The 22,191-nt window shown below is 48.6% G+C and overlaps 1 protein-coding gene across 1 annotated transcript in view; it reads right to left on the minus strand.

The window, feature by feature from the left end:
- Positions 1-22,191, minus strand: part of MYCBP2 (MYC binding protein 2) — a 407,094-nt gene that overhangs the window by 369,265 nt on the left and 15,638 nt on the right. Inside the window, exon 2 of the mRNA XM_026662219.1 lies at positions 397-472. Coding sequence (XP_026518004.1) covers positions 397-472 — 76 coding nt within the window. The remainder of the gene's footprint in view (positions 1-396; positions 473-22,191) is intronic.

The raw sequence follows: 22,191 nt of genomic DNA on the forward strand, positions 1-22,191 counted from the left end.
AACATAAGGAAATGAGACCATATTTGATTTTGGATTGGGGCACATTGTAGCACTATTTGGCCATGCTACTCTGCCTTTTGGTCTTGCCTGTAAGCTCCGTTCCCTCTTTCATAATTTTTTCGAAGGGGAGGATTTACATAGCTATATTATTCTAGCCTGGAACCAGAACTATATTGCTTAGTGGTCTCACTTTCTCTATTAGACTGGCTTTCCTCCTTCTCTCTTATAGGGATTTCCTGTGGCAGCAAACCCAATATAGATACTGTCTTTAAGCATAGTGATAAAATAATCTGTAGGAAGAAGTTTGTCATGAACCTCCTCCTCTTTATGATATAGAACAGAATCTGACCAGGTGGGAGAGGTAATATCTTGAACATATGGATCCACATCATTTACCTTGTTTCGTGTTTTCACTTTCAATTTAGTCTTCTGTTTCCTTTTCAGTTTTTTCTTGTTTAAGATTTTCTTACTCCTGAAAAAGTGAAACATTCATGAGAATAAAAATTAAATTTTAACTGGAAAAATATTTTAGTAGATACTTGGCCCTGTGGCCTCTACTACCACACCCCCACAGGAAACAGCAGCAGCACCTGGAAGGAGTTTGCTAGGGTCAAACTATGAATGTTCCAAGAGCCTTATAGGTAAGGCTGCAAGTTTGTCACAGAAGTCACGGATTCCATGCGTTTCCGTGATCTCCGTGACTTCGGCAGTGGCCGGTGCGGCTGGCTCCAGGGTTGCCCGAGCAGCTCAGGCAGCCCCTGGGCCAGTCGCGGGCCACTGCCCCCCCCCCCCCCCCAACAGCAGCAGGAGGAGTTTGGGTGTGGGAAGGGGCTCAGGGCTGGGAGTTGGGGCACGGGAGGGGATGAGGAGTTTGGGTAGCGCTTACCTTGGGAGGGGCTCCCCGGAAGCAGCAACATGTCCCTCCCTCAGCTCTTAGCCCCGCACACTGCCTCCACCCGCAGGCATCGCCCCCACAGCTCCCATTGGCCATGGTTCCCAGACAATGAGAGCTGCGGAGCTAGGAACTTAGGGAGGGACATGTCGCTGCCAGCCCCTCCAACTCTCCCCAGCACCAGCTGCCCGTCCCTGGACTGCTCCCCCAGCACTCGTGGCGCCCCCCCGGATCACCCCCCCCCGCACCCGCGCCCCCCCCCGGCCAGCACCCCCCCAGCACCCCCCCCCCCCCCAGAACCTGTGCCCCCCCTCCAGCCCCCCCAAGAACCCACAGCACTCCCTAGATTTAGTCAGGGGTATAGAACAAGTCATGGACAGGTCACGGGCCATGAATTTTTGTTTATTGCCCGTGACCTGTCCATGACTTTTACTAAAAATACACGTGACTAAAACGCAGCCTTACGTATGGGTATGTGATTCCCAAAGCAATCAGCACCTGCTACAGCTAACAGTGCAAAGAATGTGTCAATGATATTTAAATTATACTTCACTATTCCACTGAATCCAGTGGGACTCTCACAGAGCTTCCAGAACAATGGCTTCTCCTCTCCCCTTTCTAAGCATGTTTAGATGTCACATCAAGAAAAATATCTGTTCCCTGTCTACACTAGCATTTTCACCATTGCTAGCCCTGATGGTGATGAACTGTGCTGGACAAATGGTGGAAAGAATTGCAAAAAATTCTGAGTGCAGACACAGCCTTTCTGTACTTCTGTCAGGATACAGTGTGTACATTTTTAGTAAAATATTTAACATAAGTCAGATCCAAATCCTCCATACAGGAAAGATGGCTTTGAAAATGCATGACCAGCCAGAGACTCCAGCTGGAAGGAGAAACTACAGAAGTAGCTAAAGCAGGGACTGCTGCACTCAGGAGAGGACAAAATGGGGTCCATGCAGAACCACATCTCCCCCCACCGTTCCTTGGTCCCAGAACTCTGTAGGGGAGACATCCCTATTGTGGGGATATTAGAGCTAAAATATTGGTCTGGTGCCACACCCCACCCTCACCATGTGGCCTGGGGGGGGAGAGGGGGAAGACTGCAGGGAGGAACCAGCCAGAGACTCCAGCTAGTAGGAACAGCTACGGAAACTGTGAAAATAAGGACTTTAAGACAAGCAGAACATTTTCTACAGTTTTGACTGTACTTTCTCAGGCCTGTGCTGACTCACAGTTTGTTCCAACCCTCTCCGTCCCTCAATCTATTTTACACATCCCCCTCTGCCAGGTCTCATTCACCATTCCTTTTCAACATTGCCACTCCCCACGAAAAAAGAAGTCATGAAACTAACATGAAATTTGCTGCCATCACATAGGTGGGTGGGTGGGTGGGTGGGTGTCTTGTCTATTTAGACTGTAAACTCCTTGGGGCAGGTGCCATCTCTTTCGATGTCTGTACAGTGCCTAGCACAATAGGTCCTTAGGCACTACAATGATAAACGTAACATTCTTTCACCCTGCTTTTTATTAACAAAGAGTCCTCCAATTTAGAGTCCAGGATTGTTGAATAATTAAGCTAAGGGATCCTGAACTTTCATAAATAACAAATTCCCCTATGAGCAACAAAACAAAGATGAGATCATTTATCAGGATGCACTAAATACCTTATTCAGAACAAGGCTGTGAAACACACTTTCTTGAAGACTACCCTTTGCATGCTACGCTCTACACTCGCAGTAGCCAAACTAGAAAGAGAGAGGAGAATGTTCTCTCTTCCAACAACTAGAAGTTGTTGCCATCTAAAATTTGTTGCACACCCTCTAGCCAGAACAAATACCAAATATGGAGCCCCAAGGAGGGTCCAGTGAAACCACCCTGCTCAAAATTCCACCACCTTCAGATTCCCAGCTGTTGGCTTGATGCTAGGATGAGACGAGACCCCCCCTTATCAAGGAACTTCAATGTCCCTTGCTGGCAGTGACCCCAGGTAAGCTCAGGCTACTAAATATCTGGTGAATTTGTTTAAACCTTGATTATAATGATAGTTACTGCTACTGAATCTATTTGCTAATTCCATATACAATCATAATTGTCTATTCCATCAGATTTTCTTCCAAACTCAATACACAAATTCAATTCTCATTAAAACTGGCTCCACTGTTGCATCCAGCTCTTTAGGTAATAAGGACACGACTGCTCACATTGATGCGGACAGTAGTTTTTCCATTGGTTTTGATAGCAACAAGATTGCACCATAAATGTGCAAAGCTAGTCAAATAAATTATTGTTTCTTTAAAATGGGCACATAGGGCTTAGAAACACTGTTCACACAAGTAAAGAAAGAAAATTAGAATATCACCTAGAATGTATGCAATTAAAGAAAAAAGTGAAAAGCCTGCTGAACATCCCTACTCCATCTTATTTCAGTTCATGGCACAATTATTATTAAAATTAGATGAGGCTCACTCACCTCATTCAAATGTCTATTTAAATCATGCACGTAATGCTATTTTAAATTATTATCAAACCAACAACGGTCCCAATCATCTCCCTCTTGATTTGTGCATGGAAGAATCCTGCACATATGGAGCTCCTGTTGTCAACATAGAACGGGAACTTCGGAATCTTCAAAGGACCATCCTTCTCCAGAACCTGAGAGTCTTCTCCAGGAGGAATGAGGGGTGGAGTTATGACAAGCTGGAGAAAATGCACATTATGGAAAAGTTACAGTTCCAGGCTACATATATCACCCTATTCTGAGTGGATCAGGGCAAGCATAGCTCCACAGGAGCTAAAACACCTATCCTTGTGCCCCATACTGGGGGTACATAGGGCTGTAATGGACAAACAGTTCTCGGTTACTTCTCTACTTCAGAAGTTCCATGGAGACCAAACTCCAAAGCAGAAGGGATGAAGGACAGGTAGTAGAGCACTCATACGGACAAACATCTAGAAGAACTCCAGTCACTGTATAAGTTAAATAAACTTTCCTTCTTCAAGTAATGTCCCTGTGGATGCTCTACTTCAGGTAACTCCCAAGTAGTACTCATTAGAGGTGGTGAGTGCTTTGGAGAAGGATCTAAAACTGATTGGAAGACGGCAGTCCCAAGCACAGCATCTATGCAAGATGCACGCACTAGAGCAGAGTGCTTTGAGAAATGTGGATGGAGGCCCATCTGGAAGCTTTGCAGATTTCTGAAATAGGAATGTCCTTTAATAGAGCAACAGAAGTGGCCTGCAACCTGATGGAATGGACTATATATAGCCTTAGAAGGGAATGGAATATTAGCAACTTTGTACCAGGAGAGAAAGTCTCTGGGGGCACGAGTGTTCCTGTAGCTCTATCTGTGACAGAAACAAATAACGGAAGAGAGGCCTGAAAGGGTCTAGTCCTATCTAACTAAATAGGAGGACAACAGCCTTCTAACATGCAAAGTGTGAAGGATGTCATCCTCCCTAGTCTAATGAGGTTTATGGTGAAAAACAGGGAGATGACTAGTCTGATTGATATGAAAATCCAAGATGATCTCAGTTAAGAGCCACTGATATGGCCGAAGGGATACCTTGTCTTTAAAGTAAACAGTGTAGCCATCAAACTTATCAAACTCATCAAACCCCTAACTTATCAACTCTCCAAGCAGAAGTGACTGTCAATAAGAAAGTGGTCTTCATGGATAGGACGCAAGAGTGAACACATGACCAGCAGTTGAAAGGGAGGTTGCATCAGAGTTAAGTCCAAATCCCAGGATGGGGGCTCCCTGACGTGTGGAAACCTGTTAAATAACCCTTTGATGAACCCAGAGGTTGCAGGATGAGCAAACGCCAAAAACCACTCCACTGGATCATGGAACACCATGACGGCCACTAGATGAACTTCAACAGAGCTCAGAGAAAGGTCTATATTCTTCAACCCAAAGAGATACTCTAGGATTTCTGAGAGGTGAGAGTCAATAGGAGACAAGTGTTATAGGGTACACCAATGGTAAAATCTCTTCCATTCCTGCCCATAAGTTTTTTCTAGATGATTCTTTTCTACTATTCAACAGAATCTCTTGAATCTCTGTAAAACAGGAGAGTTCTATCCCCAACAGACAATCAGGCACCATGTCTTGAGTCACAGAGCATTCGGGTTGGGGTAAAGAATATTTTCTGAGTCCTGTGTGAGCAGGTTGGGTGTTAGTGGAAGGTTGATAGCAGGAAGAGAGGGGATGCAAATTAGATATGGAATTGATACCCATCTCAGCTAAGCTGATGCAATTAAGACAACCTTGGCTCCATCCTACTTGATCTTGTTTAAGACTGAGGATGAGAAGTGTTGGAGGATAGGCATATGACAGATGCTTCAACCAAGAGATGAGAAGGTACCTCCCAGGGAATGGCTACCTAGACCTCCTCTTCAGGAAAACTTTGCACACTTCATGTTGGTGACCACGGCAAAAAAACAATCTACTTCTGGAAAACCCCAACTGAAAAATATGTTTGAGTATGGAGTTGGCAAGTTCCCACTTGTGATCCTGAGACAAGCAGCTGCTGAGACCATCACCTATGGTGTTGAGGAGGGCAGATAGGTAAACAGCTGAAATAAGGATGTGGTGGGCTACACACCAGTTCCATAACTTTACAGAAAGGGAAAAGGCTCTCACTCCCCTCTTATGTTTTATGTTGTACGTATTGGCCTTGTTGTCTGTCTTTACTCTGCCGGACCGTCCCTTGATCATAGGCAGGAAGTCAGATGGCAGGCATATCTGATGGCCCTCAACTCCAGAGGGTATATGGAGAGTAGATTCCTGGAATGTTCACCTGTACTGAATAGTATGCTCCTGAAGATGAGCTCTCCATCCTAGAGAGGATGCATCTGAAACTATAATGGTGGTGGGGGAGGAGAGTGGATGGGTGAAAAGGACCCACAGTAGGGACTGATTGGGGGAGAAGCCATGGGACAGGAGAGTGCTGTCTCTGACACTCAACAAAAGAGCTAGGTGCCTTGGAAAACTGTTGATGTTAGGCTGCCCAAGAATCCCAATATGGCTACCGGGAAGGACCAAAAGGAAAAGGGGGAGGCACCCCAGATGTGTCATACCAGTGGGGATGTGGAACTGCTCAATGCTATGTCTTGAAGTGTCCCTTAAAAGAAAAGGCTCCAGGCATATCAGACCTGGGTTTATAATTGAAGTAATTTTGAACAGAAATTAGGGAGTGAGAAGAACTGTTGTCTCCTGTGGCACTCTGTACCTCAAAGCAGCACCCTGGAACTGCATATGCACTCCTATCATATAATTATGATATATTTCATACAAAGCATGTCATGTAAGATATCATATGAAAGGCCATGATCTGCTGAAACCCATTGTTCTGTCAAAATATGTCCATCATTGGTGTGTATCTAGTTATGGGATTTTACTATATGGTTGTTGCTGGAACATGCTGTAAGTTTGCTAGTGATATACAAAGGAGGTGATCCCCCGCCCAGGAGAGTGTTCAACAACCATTAATCAGCAGGAGTTGTAATTAAGGGATTTACAATTCAATGACAGTTGCACAAGACCCCACCAGGGGGATCGCTCAACCCTATGACTCAGCAAAGCCCACCAGGACATATCTGGCCTAGTATTTTCCAGGCACACGGACTGAGGGTATAAAATAAGGGATGGTGGCATCATGCATTGGCCTTTCTCCTCTCCCACCTACGCTGGAAAGACAAAGACTTCACCTGAGGAGACTGGTCCCAGGCTTGAGAGAAGCCTGTATATTAAGGACTGCAACATCCAATGGGGTGAGAAATCTGCTTGATCTAATTACTGCCTAGTCTGATAATGTTTAAGATTTAGACTGTGCACTTACTTTTATTTTCTTTGGTAACTAGCTTTGACCTTTTATGCCTACCACTTAAAATCTCTCTTTCTGTAGTTAAATCTGTTTTATATTTTATCTAAAACAGTGCTTTGGTTGAAGTGCTTGGGAAATCTCAGCTCAGATTACAAAGGCTTGTGCATGTTCTCTCCACACTGAGGGAGGGACAGACTGGGTAATAAACATACACTGGTCAGGCTTCTGACTAGGGCAAGACAGTACAATTCTGGGGTGCAATGTTGAGGAGTTGAGGGGAATTGGCTGGTGCCTTTCTCCATGTGATTCATGAGTGACTTAGGGCGCATTCATGCAATCTATAGTCCTGTGGGAATTCTGGGCCACTGCGCATGCACAGAAACATGCCCCTGACCCCATCCCGTAGTTTCTCTGCTTTCCCCCAGAAAAATAGTTTCTGTGTGGAAGTAAAGAGAAGCTGCACCAGTAGTCGTTCACCCCTCCCCAGCAACGCGGGTGCGTCTGTTCGGGTCAGATCCACCCCCAGAAAAAATTCACCCAGCTGCAGGAAGCTTTGCACCTCGGGGGGAGGGCTTGCAGGGGGGTCTGGGTGCAGGGGGTGAGGCTCGGTGGGGGGTCCAGGTGCGGTGGGGGATAAGGCTCAGGGAAGGTCCGGATGGACGGGAAGACAGACAGCAGCTCCCCATACAGTGACCCCTCCCCCCAGTTCTTGGCCCCATTGCTCCTCAGCCACAGGGGGAGGGGTCACTGTAAGGGGAGCTGCTCCCCCTGTGCATCTGGACCTCCCTGCGCCCAACCCCACCCTCCACCGAGCCTCACACACACCCTTGCAACCACAACCCCCCCACACCCAGACCTCCCCACAGCCAGAACCCCGCCCAAGCCCCTTGCACCCAAACCCCAACCCCCTGATACTCATCCTCTGTGTCAGGAGCCCCCCACACCTAGACCCCCACCCAACTGAGCCTCAACCTGCTGCATCCTGACCCCCATGCCACCAAGCCCCACTCCCCCAGCACCCAGATCTCCTCACTGAGCCCTAACCACCGTCACCTGGACTTCCCTGAAAGTACCGTTACCCTGAACCCAGAACCCCGCAACAAGCCCCTCTGCATCCACATCCCCCCTGCACCTGGACCCTTCACCAAGCTGCCAGTCACACAGAACCCGGATACTGTTGATGGAATTCTACCCCAGAAAGTTTAAAATGTTAAAATTCTGCAAACTTCTGCATTATTTTGCTAATTTATTTCAAAATACTTTTCAGCAAAAAAATGAAAATGGTGTGATTATATTGTATTATTTTGACAAATAAAACATGCAGAATTTTAAAATATGGTGTGCAAAATTTTTAATATTTTGGTGCAGAATTTTTAATTGTTTGGCGCAGAATTCCCTCATGAGTAAATCTAGCCGGGTGTGGGGCCCCACATGCTGCTATGCTGAGTGATAACAGCGCCTGGAGGGGCTTGCTGGTTGTCACTAGCAAAGCACTGTGAGAGAGCGCCCAGGCTGGCGAGTTAAGGGAGCACAGCGGTTCCCCAGTTCCAGGTTGCATCCCACAGTCAAAAAGGGGGGACAGACAATGATAGTGTAGGAGGTTGTCCATTCGCAAGGAACCAGTCAGTACTGGTGAGTGATGTGACACAAGAGGTAAAGCAGGTCCTGGGACTGGCAGTGTTCCATCACTGAAGGAAGACTCAGATTAATCAGAGATTAATAGGTCTCTGGAGAATATGAATTCCTGAAGTACTGGGTGGCTCTATGAAGAACTCTGACAAGTCTTAGCAGCAGCAACCTGTGATACCGAGAGTGATGCAGAATGCACCAATACCAGCTGACTGATGGATCTGGGTACCATATGCAGCGATGAGGAAGTGGAGGTCACAGTTGGTACCATCTGGAGTCTCCTAGCACCTTGATCCTGCTTATATGGTACCTAATGCTAGGTTTAGATATAGAGGGACTCTCAGTACAGAGAATCCTTGAGACCTCAGCAGTGCCTTTTGTGGCACTTCCAGTATGGCAGGTCTCTTAGGGCCCAACTTCATTCTGATGAGATTTAGGGCTTCTCTTGACAGAGAACTTCATGCTATCACTTGCAGATCTCTCTCTTTTTTCTAGAAGGCAATCAAGCTGCAGAGGTAATGGAACACTATGATCACTTGGAGATCACTGTTTGGGGGGATGGGAGGGAAGGGGCACAGTTCTGGGTCTGATGCCTGTCAGAGGGAGTGTTCCATCATGAGGAGTCTAAGCTTATCTCCCTCTCTTTCCTGAAATGACTCTTGAATCCTAAGCAGACCATGCCCTTGGACAGCACTTGAGTATCCCTTAAGCAGCGGATACAGTGCAAATGGCCATCTCTAACTGGTAAGGACTCCCAGCAGTAAAGCAATGCTTGATTCCTGGAGATTTAGGTATGATCCCCCCCAAAAAAGGCTCCTACAGGAAGGAAAGTTCCCACAAGAAGGAAAGATGGTTTTGGGGAGCAGGACGGAATGTTTGCCTCTTGGGGGAAAAAATAATAAACTATTGAAACTAATTTATTAGTACAAGTTAAACTAAAGGTTAAGTACACTATCAAGTACAAATGGCATGGTGTTCTTCGAGATGTGTTATTTATGCCTATTCCACAATAGGTGTGCGTGCTCACCACGTGCACCAGTGCCAGAAGTTATTCCCCTAGCAGTACCCATAGGGGAGCGCCCCTACCGACCCCTGGAGTGGCGCCTCCATGGAGCGGTATAAGGGGTGCTGCCCGCTCTCCCCACCCTCAGGTCCTTCTTGCCAGATAACTCCGACAGAGGGGAAGGAGGGCGAGATGTGAATAGACATGAGCAACATCTCGAAGAACACCAGTTACGGAAAAGGTAACTGTCTTTTCTTCGAGTGACTGCTCATGTGTATTCCACAATAGGTGATTCCAATCTCTATCTGTTGGAGATGGATAGGAATTCACAAATTCTCGGGATGGAGCACAGCCCTGCCGAACCCAGCGTCTTCCCTGGTCTGGGAAATGATCGCATAATGCGAGGTGAATGTGTGAACTGAAGATCACGTGGCAGCCCTACAAATGTCCTGAATAGGGACATGGGCTACAAAGGCAGCCGACGAGGCTTGCGCCCTAGTCGAGTGTGCCCTCACAATTGACGGCGGAAGGATTCCTGCCAGGTCATAACAGGTACGGATGCACGAGGTGATCCAGTTGAAGAGCCACTGAACGGAGATCGGCCAACCCCCCATGAGTTCGGCCGAGGCAATGAACAGCTGTGAGGACTTCCTGAACGGCTTGGTCTGTTCCAGGTAAAAGGCCAGAGCCCGTCTCACATCCAGCATGTGGAGGCGGTGCTCTTCGTTGGACGCATGTGGCTTGGGGCACAGGACGGGCAGGAAAATGTCCTGACCCATGTGGTAAGCAGAGACCACCTTCGGGAGGAACAAAGGATGTGGGCGGAGCAGGACCCTATCTTTATGGAACACCGTGTACAGGGGCTTGGAAGTCAGGGCCCTGAGTTCCAAGACCCGTCTAGCTGACGGGATCGCCACCAGGAAAACCACCTTCCACGAGAGGTGTGACCAGGAGCAAGTAGCTAGCGGCTAAAAAGGGGGGACCCATCAACCTGGCCAGCACCAAGTTCAGGTCCCACTGTGGGACTGGGGGCCTAACGTATGGGAAGAGACAATCCAACCCTTTAAGGAATCGGCCAGTCATAGCATGGGAGAATACCGTGTGCCCCTGCACCAGCGGATGGAAGGCCGATACGGCCACCAAGTGCACTTTGACGGACGAAAGCACCAGGCCTGGAGTGCTAAGGTGAAGGAGATATTTTAAAATGAGCTGGATCTGGGCAGCCACGGGGGAGACTCCTTGCTCAGCTGTCCATCGGGAAAATCAAAACCACTTCGCCAAGTAGGCTCAGCGTGTGGAGGGTCGCCTACTTTCCAAGAGGACGCGCTGAAACCCTTCCGAGTACATCCTTTCCTCCCGGCCTAACCATTGAGCAGCCACGCTGTGAGGTGGAGTGCCGCTAGGTTGGGGTGGAGGAGGCGACCCTGGTCCTGGGAGAGCAGGACCGAGAGGGGTGGCAACGGCCACAGCGGAGCTACCGCCAGGCTCATGAGGGTCCTGTACCAATGTTGCCCGGGGCACGCCAGTGTCTTTTCCAGGACCTTGCCAATCAGCAGTCCCCCCAGAGCAGAACCGGGGACACAGATGGTTCTGCCGAGTCGCGAACAGGTCCATGTAGGGAGTTCCCCACTCTTGGAAAAGTCTGTGCACCACCTCTGGGTGAAGAGACCACTCGTGCTGAGAGGAGAAGTTCCGGCTCAGGCGATCCGCCGCGAGCTCCAGGCAGAGGATCAGGCCCCGCCTTGCCTGTTGATGTAAAGGAGGCCGTGTTATCTGTGAGAACCCAGACCCCCTGCCCACCAGGTGCGAGCAGAAGGCCACACACGCCAGTCGGACGGCCCTGAGTTCCTTGACGTTTATGTGGAGGGCAAGGTCCTGTGCAGACCACAGACCTTGGATCTGAACATCCCCCACATGGGCTCCCCACCCCAGGTCTGATGTGTCGGACACCAGCTCCATCGACGGAGGCCTGCCTCTGAACGGGACCCCACGGAGCATGTTCCCCAGGGAGGACCACCATTGTAGGGAGGCGATCACTGGCTCGGCCACAGTGAGAACCTTGTCCATCCTGTCTCTGGCCTGGGAGAACACCAAGGCCAACCAGAGATGGAGGGGCCTCATCCATGGTCTGGCATGGAAAACCACATATGTGCACGCCAACATGTGACCCAGGAGCTGGAGACGCGCTCTGGCCGTTGTCACTGGAAACCTTCTGACTGCGTCAATGAACACTTTTAGGGTCTCGAACCTGTCTGGTGGGAGGGAGGCCCTGGCCGATGTGGCGTCCAGAACTGCCCCGATAAACTCTATACGCTGTACCAGGACTAACGTGGACTTGGTGTCGTTCACAAACGGGCCCAGAGTGGCGCACATGGACAGGAGGAGCACCATGTGATCCCACACCTGCGACTGGGAGCTGCCCTTGACCAGTCAGTCATCCAGATAGGGGAAGATCTGGACTCCACTATGTCTGAGGTAGGCCGCCACCACAGACATACACTTTGTGAATACCCTGGGGGCAGTGGACAGGCCAAACGGGAGGACCATAAATTGGTAGCGTTCCTGCCCAACCATGAAACGGAGGAAGCGCTTGTGCCCCTCAAATATATGGATGTGGCAGTACGCATCCTGCAGATCGAGGGCAGCATAACAGTCCCCGGAATCCAGGGAGACCATGCGGAACTTGAGCTTTACCATGTACTGGTTCAGGCCTTGCAGGTCGAGGATAGGCCTGAAGCCCCCTTTGGCCTTCAGGATAAGGAAATAGCAGGAGTAGTATCCCTTGTGTTTGAACTCCACTGGCAACACCTTCCACCGCTCCTAAGCCAAGAAGCCACCTTACCTCCTGCTCGAGCAGAGCCTTGTGAGAGGGGTCCCCCAGGAGGGACGGGGCGGAGGGTGGTTGGGCAGGGTAGAGGAAAACTGGAGGGTGTAGCCCCGGGAGATGATGTTGAGGACCCATCAGTCCAAGGTCAGTCGCGACCACTCCAGGAGAAAAGCACACAACCGGTTGGAGAAGGGAAGCTTTACTGTGGGTGGATCCCTGATGTGAACTGGTAGGTCGCCCCCGGGCGTCCCGTCAAAACTGTCATTTCCCCGCCTGTTTGCCCTTGGAGGACCCAGGCTGGGGGGCAGACCGGGACTGCCTCTGCAGGTGTTTCTTATAGTTCCACGACTTTTTATAAGGGGGCTCGTATTTAGAGTGAGTGGCCTGGGCAGCAGCCTGCTGCAGCTTAAACTTAGGTCTAGCCGGAGCGGGAACATAGAGGCCGAGAGTCTTAAGCGTAGTGCGGGAGTCCCTCAGGCCATGCAGTTTTATGTCCGTCTCTTCCGCAAACAGAGCCTTGCCATCAAACAGGAGGTCCTGCAGGGAGGTCTGTGCCTCACTGGACAGCCAAGACAGCAGAAGCCACAACGCCCTTCTCATGGACACCGCGGAGGCCATGGACCATGCAGACGTATCTGCCGCATCTGACGCTGCCTGCAGGGTTGCCCTGGCAGCCGCTGTACCCTCCTCCACCAGAGCTTTGAACTCCTTCCTGTCACGCTCCTGAAGGGAGTCCTCGAATTTGGGCAGAGAGCTCCACAGTTTGAACTCATACCACCGACCCAGGAGAGTCTGATGGTTTGCCATTCGTAACTGGAAACTCGAGGACTAATAAATTTTCTTTCCAATTAAATCCAGCCTCCTTGAGTCTTTATTTTTCGGAGTAGGGGCTGGTTGGCCCTGCCGCTCCCTGTGGTTGATTGACTCGACCACCAGGGAGTTAGGAGCAGGGTGGCTATATAGATATTCATGCCCCTTGGCAGGCACAAAGTACTTGAGTTCCACTTTCTTTGAGATGGGGGGCAAGGAGGCTGAGGTTTGCCACAAGGCATTTTAAATTTTTGCCACCCCTTTGTGGAGTGGAAGGGCCACCCTGTCTGGTACCGAGGCAGATAGGATGTTGAAGAGGGAGTCCGAGGGCTCCTCCACCTCCTCTGCCTGAAGGTTGAGGTTAGATGCCACCCTTTTCAATAGTTCCTGATGGGCTTTAGAGTCCTCCTGTGGGACAGAGGGACAAGGAGACGTAATCACCTCATCGGGGAAGGTGAGGAGGCAGGTGCGGTACTTTGCGTGTCCACCAGCACCGGAGGATCCACCACATGGTCGCCCTCTGGGCACGGCACAGAAGATGCACGTCCCACCGACTCCTTCCTTGGAGGTTGGGAGAGGGAGGCCGACAGCCGTTCCGAGGCTCCAGCCACCAAGCGAGCCCTCACCAGGGGCTGTGTCAGGGGCCACTGGTACCGCCGGGAGCAATGCCGACCACGAGACCGTGATCCTGACGTGGAGGAACAGTACTGCCAGTAGCAGCTGCTCTGCAATCGGCTCTGGCGGGCAGCGACAGCAAGGCGACGGTGATAGACGCCCAGGGCTGCGGGAGCGGTGCCGTGGCGGGGTCCTGGAGCAAGATAACAAACGGGAAAGGCGTCGACGTTCGTATTGCAACTGGCTACGATAGCCCCTCAGAGACAAGGGCCTTCGGCATCATCTGCCTCGGTCTCGATGGTGTCCGCTCCTCGAAGTGGAGCGGTGCCTGGAGTCTCTGTCAGTTGGAACCCAGCCAGACAACCTGGTGGGGGGTCGATGGTGACCTGCATGGACTACACACAGACGGTCGCTGAGCAGCTAACGGGGTTGGGAACATTCCCTCGACCGGGACTGGTACTGAGCCAGGGGAGACTGCGGAGATCCCAGCGCAGCTTGCCTCTGGACTGTGGAGCCAGCGTTGGCAGTGCCCCTGGTACCGGCATGGTCATAACATCCTGGGCCGCTTGCAGGGCCTCCGGCATGGAGAGCACCCGGACATCCAGGGAAGCCTGCTCCGAATGGGCCGGGATACTCCGCTCAACCTGAGTCAGAGGCCTAGAGGCCAATGGGGACCGAGGACTGGCCAACATGCATCTAGCCTCTCCCCCAGTTTTGCTCCGGTGCCACAGTAGAGAAGGCCTCTTAGCCTTCTTGGCGTGCCCCGCAGACGGGGAGCGGTGCCGACGGGTAGATGGCACCAGGGGGTCGCCGCGCACCGACACCGCAGTACCCGGTGCCGACTCGGAGCAGCGCACCGGAGTCGGGGTCAACGCCGACTGCATCAGGATGGCCCCAAACCGAATGTCTCTCTCTCTCTTGGGCCAAGGCTTGAACGACTTGCAAATCTTGCAGCGATCACTGAGATGGGTTTCACCCAAACAGTGTAAACAGTCCACGTGCAGATCAGTCACTGGCATCGGTTGCCTACAAGTGTTGCACGACTTAAAACCCAGGGCATGCCCCGGCCCGGGTGCACTAAACTAAACTAAAACTAATCAAACTACTTTAACTACAGGTACTAGTACACTGAACGAACAAGAGTTCTGGAGGAGAGCTGCAGACAAGCTGGAGCAGAGCAGTTCCGAAGCACCTTCATTGGCGGCAAGAAGGAACTGAGGATGGGGGGAGCGCGCAGCGCCCCTTATACCGTGCCATGGAGGCGCCACTCTAGGGGTCACTAAGGGCGCTCTCCTATGGGTAGTGCTAGGGGAAAAACTTCCAGCACCGGTGCACGTGGCGAGCACACACACCTATTGTGGAATACACATGAGCAATCACTTGAAGAAATTAAGGGGAAGTTTAAAAAAGCAATTTGTCAAGGTAAGGAAACTATTTCTGTGCTTGTTTCACATAAATTAAGATTGTTAAAAGCAGCATTTTTCTTCTGCATAGTAGAGTTTCAAAGCTGTATTAAGTCAATGTTCAGAAGTAAACATTTGAAAGAACCAAAAAATTTTGGTCAGAGTTACGAACAACCTCTGGTCCCAAGGCACTCATAACTTGGAGGTTTTAATAGTCTTCCCAAAGTGTTTGGTAAGAGTAAAAAAACCTTGGGACACGCCCAATAAAAATCAGAGATGTTACCTAAATTTCTAAAAATCCATAACTTCATTTTTGTCCAACATAAAGCAAAACTGAGCTTGTACGTATCACAAACCATTAATAGGTGTCAAGATAGAGGTGTGATTGATATGTAATTTAATCATAGGGCAATACACAATAACCATACCTCACTGAACTACCTATAAAACATCCCTCTGTGACACCCACCAATCCCCCCAAAAGGCTATATTTGCAGTACAAACACAAAGCTGTCAGGAGAACAACTATTTAAGTCAAGTGAGTTCAACATTTATTCAGAGTCCAGTAACTCTGTAGCAATACGTAGTCAAACAACAATGCTGACTCCCAATATTTTAAAATGTTGTAGATTACACCACTGTTAGAGCCTGGCTCTGTATTTTTCAGTATCTGCCAGAAGAACAAATGCTGTATCCCACAAAGGATAAATAGGGCCTGTTAAAAATTAAGGGGGGAAACCAATATCATCCCCAGAATACTGAAGAGAATAAGCAGATGGACCAACAGAAGAAAAGGGCGTTTACCCCAGAAGCAGCCTGTATTAAGCCAGAGTTTTTAATTCCATGGCTGAGAAATCTTTTCGAATTCTCACTATTCCCTCCTCTCATCATGGTCTGAACCTGACCTCCACACCACCTGGAAGATGCTTTAGGATCCGGGGTCATACCAAGGAATCTGACCTGACTCTGCATATCTCTGGTACACTACTTGAAAGACTCCTCTCTCTTAAAGAAGATGAGATTCCTCTCTGTGGTTAGCTGCCTGGAGAATGCTTAGGCAGGAGATACTTTCTAGAGCTTCAATTGGTGGTCTTTGGCTTCAGAATTTTTAAATGTCCAATTGGTTGTCAGTGCCAAGTAGCTTCATTACAATGCCTTTGATTTAACTGCAGTTAGCAAACTGAAAGAGACTTGGAGCCAAGACTCGATCATAATGGTCCCTTACAACCTTTCTACCTATATATTTGTTCCTAGTTTTGATATTAGAAAAATCTTTTGACCTAAACATCATTCTCTCTCTTTTTGCTCTGAAAAATGGTCTGTACTGCTCTGTTACCTGATGCTGCACTAGCTGGGGTTTGGTTCTCATCCTATGACTCACCAGTCATCTGGGTCTTGCTCCAAAAAGTGAAAAGGGATCTGGACAGAGAAAAAAATCTTTAGGACTGAGCAATGGTATATGCCCTTTTATGATTCTCTCTTTAATTACTGTGTTCACAAACACTCTGTTTTACCCACAATAAGCAAATTAAAAAAATTCCAAATTATTCCCTCATTTAAGTTTTCCAGTGTATTCCATCTGTCTACATTGGTCTTAAAAATGTATATTGTCTGAAACAGACTGTAATAAGAGTCCTGTATACTGCAGTTGTATGTTTAGTAATAAAAAACAAACATGAGGCAGGTAGAACGTGACTTTTCAAGGGCCAAGAATACATTAATTTCTAGAAGTACCTAACATACTACCCATTCATTGGAGTTTTATGTATTTGAAAAAAGAATTTAATGAGAAGGGAGCTTGTTACTTGTCTCCTTTATTTTGCTAAAAATGAAGGTTCAAAATTAGTGACAGAATGGGAGAAGTGACTACAATCAGGAAAAGAATCTGATGTACATTTTTAAGATCAATATGTCAAATACAAAATTTTCTCCTGGCCCTCACATGCAGCACGCCCCTTCAAATACAGAAGTTGTTCTAGTTAGACTCATAGACTTTAAGGTCAGAAGGGACCATTATGATCATCTAGTCTGACCTCCCGCATGATGCAGGCCACAAAAGCTGACCCACCCACTCTTGGAATAACTTTCTCCCTTGACTCAGCTGTTGAAGTCCCCAAATCATGATTTAAAGACTTCAAGTTGCAGAGAATCCTCCAGCAAGCGACCCCTGCCCCATGCTGCGGAGGAAGGCGAAAAACCTCCAGGGCCTCTGCCAATCTACCCTGGAGGAAAATTCCTTCCCGACCCCAAATATGGCGATCAGCTGAACCCTGAGCATGCGAGCAAGATTCTCCAGCCAGACCCTCCGGAAAAAAGTTCTCTGTAGTAACTTTTAATATCCCATCATTGACCATTGTTACTAATTACCAGCGATGGCACGTTATTGACCTATTGACTAAAATCACGTTATCCCATCAAACCATTCCCTCCATAAACTTATATTGAAGTCTGAAACCCATAACATGTTCACCACATGACTTTACTATGGAAAGCATAGGACCAGATTGAGCCTCCCAGGAGGGAGCAGAGAAAGATCTGGGAGGTTTCCTCAGTTAACTGGATCAGGGGCAGGGCCGGCTCTAGGTTTTTTGCCGCCCCAAGCAAAAAAAATTTTGGCTGTCCCCCGTCCCAGCCCTGGGCTCCTCGCCGTACCCCCCTGCCGCCCCAGCCCTGGGCTCTCCCCCACCACCCACACCCCCTAGTTGCCTGAAGGTCTTTAAGTTTCAATTGGATTTATATTTACCTTTAGGTGGGGGGCAGGGGGATTTCTTGGTATTATATACAATTTCCAAATATAGGATCCCTCACTAATTTTGGTACGTTTCTTTAACTCAATGTCTGTTAAATGATTCCGATACACCTTTTTTATGCATGGACTTTAATGCATAATTGCAACAAGCATAAAAGAAATACTAATTCAGTGGTTCTCAACATTTTCCATACCAGGACTTCCCTTAGACCCCTCCCTCCAAGACCTCCCCTCCCATTTAGCAATATAGGAAGGGCAGAGTGGTCATGATCCCATTACACCTGTTTGTGAGCCTCAAGTTACGAACCCATGTCATGCTTTGCTCATGGAAAGAAGCATTCAGAACAAGGTAATGATGGTCACCAAAGTTCAATGGAAATTCTTGACTCTTCTCTGATCTCAGACACGATCCAAAACTTTGCCACAAGAAAACCAACAAATCTGGTTTAGAAAAGGAGTTTCTGGTGCTGAGTGCCCATTGCTTCACATTAAGTAGTGAAACAGTGCACATGAAGTTTACTTTTAATAAAATTTGCATCTCCTACAGCTTCACCAAGTATCTTTTTCAGTTTCACTTTCACCCTCTTTGCTGCCAAAACTTCCCAACGAGTTGAATAATGTGTCTAAACATATTGGGGTCCAACAGACTGGATTCTAGTCACAAGGTCAGTGTTTTCCTGTCACTAGTCAGGCACCAACAGTGCAAATACCAATAAAAAAATACCAATTCAACCCAGCTGCAAAAATCAATTGATGAAAGTTTCAAAGATTTTTGTCCCCTACAGAAGATCCTCTCTGAAGACCACAAAACAGGCAATAATCCTCATGTATGGATCCTTCCCATTCATGGACAAATGTTAAAAATTGGCCAGAAGACTACTTATGTAGTTTTACTGAGAAGTACTGGATATTCTAAACAGCTGTTCTCAAACATCTGCAGCCATGTCATAAATTTGTCAGCTAAAGAGAGAAATACTTTGACATGTCTTGCAGCAGCAAATCCCAAAACAATGACGACATCAGAGAAAGCATACTCAATGTCCCCCTCTCCCCCGTTATAATGAGGCATGGCAGCTTTTGATTCACAGCAACACCAAGTGTGATGCTCAGAGGGCTTTCATGTTTACAGCATTTCCATTAATAAAAAAACGTTATTTGGTAAGCCCATAAGCTTCCCCCAGAAGAATTCAACTGGTTTCTTCTGCAAAGATAGATAGTTGGTCTCCAAATGATCTCTAGTGTTTTTTTTCTTATGGTCATATGCATGCCCCAGAATCTTTTACCAGCTACTGCAACAGCTTCTTTGAAGTCACATAATAGCTGACAAGCATTCTGGAGCATCCTTTGGCCAGAATCCGCCAGAAAGGAAAGTCAGTCTCCAAGTAATAGATCCACAGAAGAAGAAAAGGTGAGTAGTTAGAGCAACCCTGCTATCTTCCTTCATGGAACTGTGCAGGGAGCATGAATTCCAATCCAATTAACTTCTCCTTGAGGGGAAAGTTGGAAATCAAGGCTATGTCTACACTACACACCAGTGTTGGTGGTATTATCTACATGCTGCAGTGAAAAGCAAGCTGTGTCCACACTGCAGCATGTAGCTACACGTGTCAATGAAAGACTTTGGAGGAGGCAGCTGGGAAAAAGCTTCAGCTGCTCCCTCCTGCCATAGCCTTTTCCAGTGGCAAGGAAAAGGCTCTGAAAGTGGGGAGGCAGCAGGGAAACCCTCTGGCCAGAGCCTTTTATACCCATGCTGGGACAAGGGCTAAATGGGTAAGTGTGAAGTGTAGACACACCCCAAGAGGGCTACAGGTAGGGTAACTAAGCTGATTTTGTGAGAGTGTCCAGAGGGAGGAATATGGGGGCTGTTGTGATAATTGGACCTAAAATTTACCCTAATTGTGATTTCGCATATAAAAAGTTTAAGATCAGAAGATATCACAATAACCTATAACAAAGTGTTGATGGGAAAAGGTGCAAAGGGAGACAAAAACTAAATTAGTCCAAACAAAAAGGCCTACGGATATAACTCAAGGAGATTGTAAAGACCAAGTTTGGTGAACAAGAAATTGTGGGTCCAGAAATTTGTGAATCAAAATTAGTGTGTCGTACATTGGGCCTAACTGGTGGACAAAATAGATGGGCTATTCTACCCACCATTCTCTTTGTGAGTTCTTAAAGAAAGATACTGGGGGTGGGGGGGAGAAAGGGGGGAGAGGAAGAACAGGAAGAGGCTAGTGGATCTTTGGGCTTCAGCCCTGCAGGGAGGTGCCTGCCCAGGCTTGGGGCTTCAGCACCGCACCTGCTGAAGCCCCGAGCCCCAGCAGGTGCATCCCACAGAGCTGAAGCTCTGAGACCCTCCTCCCCACTGGGCGGAAGCCAAAGGCAACATGTGGAGGGGCACATGACTATGCCCCCTCAGATTTCTGCCAGGGTTTGCTGGCCCCACTCGGTCACATGGTGCCACCATGCCCCCTCTCTGCACAGCAACTGCTGGAGCCAGCAGCAAGCTGGGAGCTGCAGCCATGGGGAGCAGCAGTGGCAAACAGCTGGGAGCTGCAGGGAGAGCCACTGCTTTTGCTGCTGCCTTCCCAAGAGGCTAAAACAGCAGCCCCGCCCTGCAGATTCCAGCTGTTTGCCGCAGCCTCTCCACACAGAGCTAACACCTGGAAGCTGCAGGGAGTGGCGGCTGAGGGTAAGAAGGCAGGCGTGCCTGGGGAGCCATGACTCAAACTGTTGGGAGGGGCAAAACTTTAAATTGTGCCCCCCCCATAAGCATCAGTCATCTCTGGCAGAAGCCCCTAGCCCCACCCCCTGCCGCAGGGCAGAAGCCCCAATCTCCCCACCACCACAGTCCGGTAGGTGAAGAATGAAGGGAGCATGGGGGGGCTCCACGAGCCGCACTTTAACTATAAAAGAGACATGTGGCTCGAGAGCCACCATTTGGCCACCCTTGGCTTATGCAATGGCCAAACTGGATGGAATTTTCACAGGGATAGCAAAAGGCCCTTACACAAAAAGCCACCCTCTGAAAAATGTCAAGTCCCTGCTCCAAAGTGTGGGGGTATTACAGCTTTCTAGAAAAGAGTTCACCAGATTCTTTTTTACATTGAAAAACAAAGCATTTTGCTCTAGCCTTGTTCTCAGAAACAGCTAAACTATTTTGGCTGACGTGTGTCAGGTGGGATTGTACTAAGGTAGCTAGCCAGAGCCGCAGCCTGTGGAACCACAGCCATACAGCTATTCTTACCGTGCTAGTTCAAGTGGAGTTAGCATGTCTGTCTACCTGCACTGGGAAGCGCCCAAATGTCATAGAACCAATATCATCTCCCTACTCTTACTCGATATCCCCTTGCTTATATATCCAAGGATTGCACGAGCCCTCTCAGCTACAGCATTACACTGGGAGCTCATGATTAAGGCTCAGTGTTTCCGTGACCTCCGTGACTTCTGCAGCAGTGTGGCTGGTCTGGGAGTTTGGGCGAGGGAGGGCTCAGGGCTGGGGATTGGGATGCAGGGCGGTGGGGCTCCCCATAAGGGTGACAGGAATTCCCCTCCCTCAGCTCCTATCTCCACATGCTGCCTCCGCCCACAGGCACCGTCCCCGCAGCTCCGACTGGCCGCAGTTCCCAGCCAGAGCTGCAGAACCGGGGCTTGGGGTGGAGCAGAGGCAGCATGTGCAGCTAGGAACTGGAAGTCGCTGCTTCCCAGAAACCAGGTAGGGAATCTGCCCCAGCCCTCCCCCTTAGTGAGGGGTATATAGTAAAAAGTCATGGACAGGTCACAGGCTGTGAATTTTTGTTTAGTGCCCAAGACCTGTCTGTGACTTTTACTAAAAATACCCATGACTAAAATACTGCCTTACTCATGATCAATTAGTTATCTACAAAGACCCTTAAATCCTTTTCATTGTCACTATATCCCAGGATACTGTCACCCATTCTGTAAGTGCTTTGCATGTGGATATATTAAGAATGTATATATGTTTCAGAGCTGTTGATAACGAAGATCCACAGGCAGGGCCAGCTCTAGGTTTTTTGCTGCCCCAAGCAAAATTTTTTGGCTGCCCCCCACCCCAGCCCTGGGCTCTCCCCCTCCCCCCCGCAACTACACCCTCCTGCCGCCCCAGCCCTGGGTCACTGGTAACTCGCTCCCAGGGCGGGTCATTCAGCAGGAATTTTGGATGTGCACAGAACACAGACAGGATTGGTTCCCATATGGTTACAGAACTGCAGTAAAGTGGAACAATTTTCAGCTTGTGTGACTGGAGGATATCTGGATGCATATTATAAGACTGTCCTATATAAATGAGGAAAAGTTGAGGTGCCTTTATTATTCTTTTGTTCCATTCTTTGTTTCTATGGGGAATGCACTATCACGGTCTTCCTTTTAAACAAATAAAACTAAAACTTAAAAAAAAAAAAAAAAAAAAAACAA

This window comes from Terrapene carolina, unplaced genomic scaffold (genome assembly GCF_002925995.2).
Source record: "Terrapene carolina triunguis isolate 2854851 unplaced genomic scaffold, T_m_triunguis-2.0 Scaffold21, whole genome shotgun sequence".
NCBI classification, from domain to species: domain Eukaryota; kingdom Metazoa; phylum Chordata; order Testudines; family Emydidae; genus Terrapene; species Terrapene triunguis.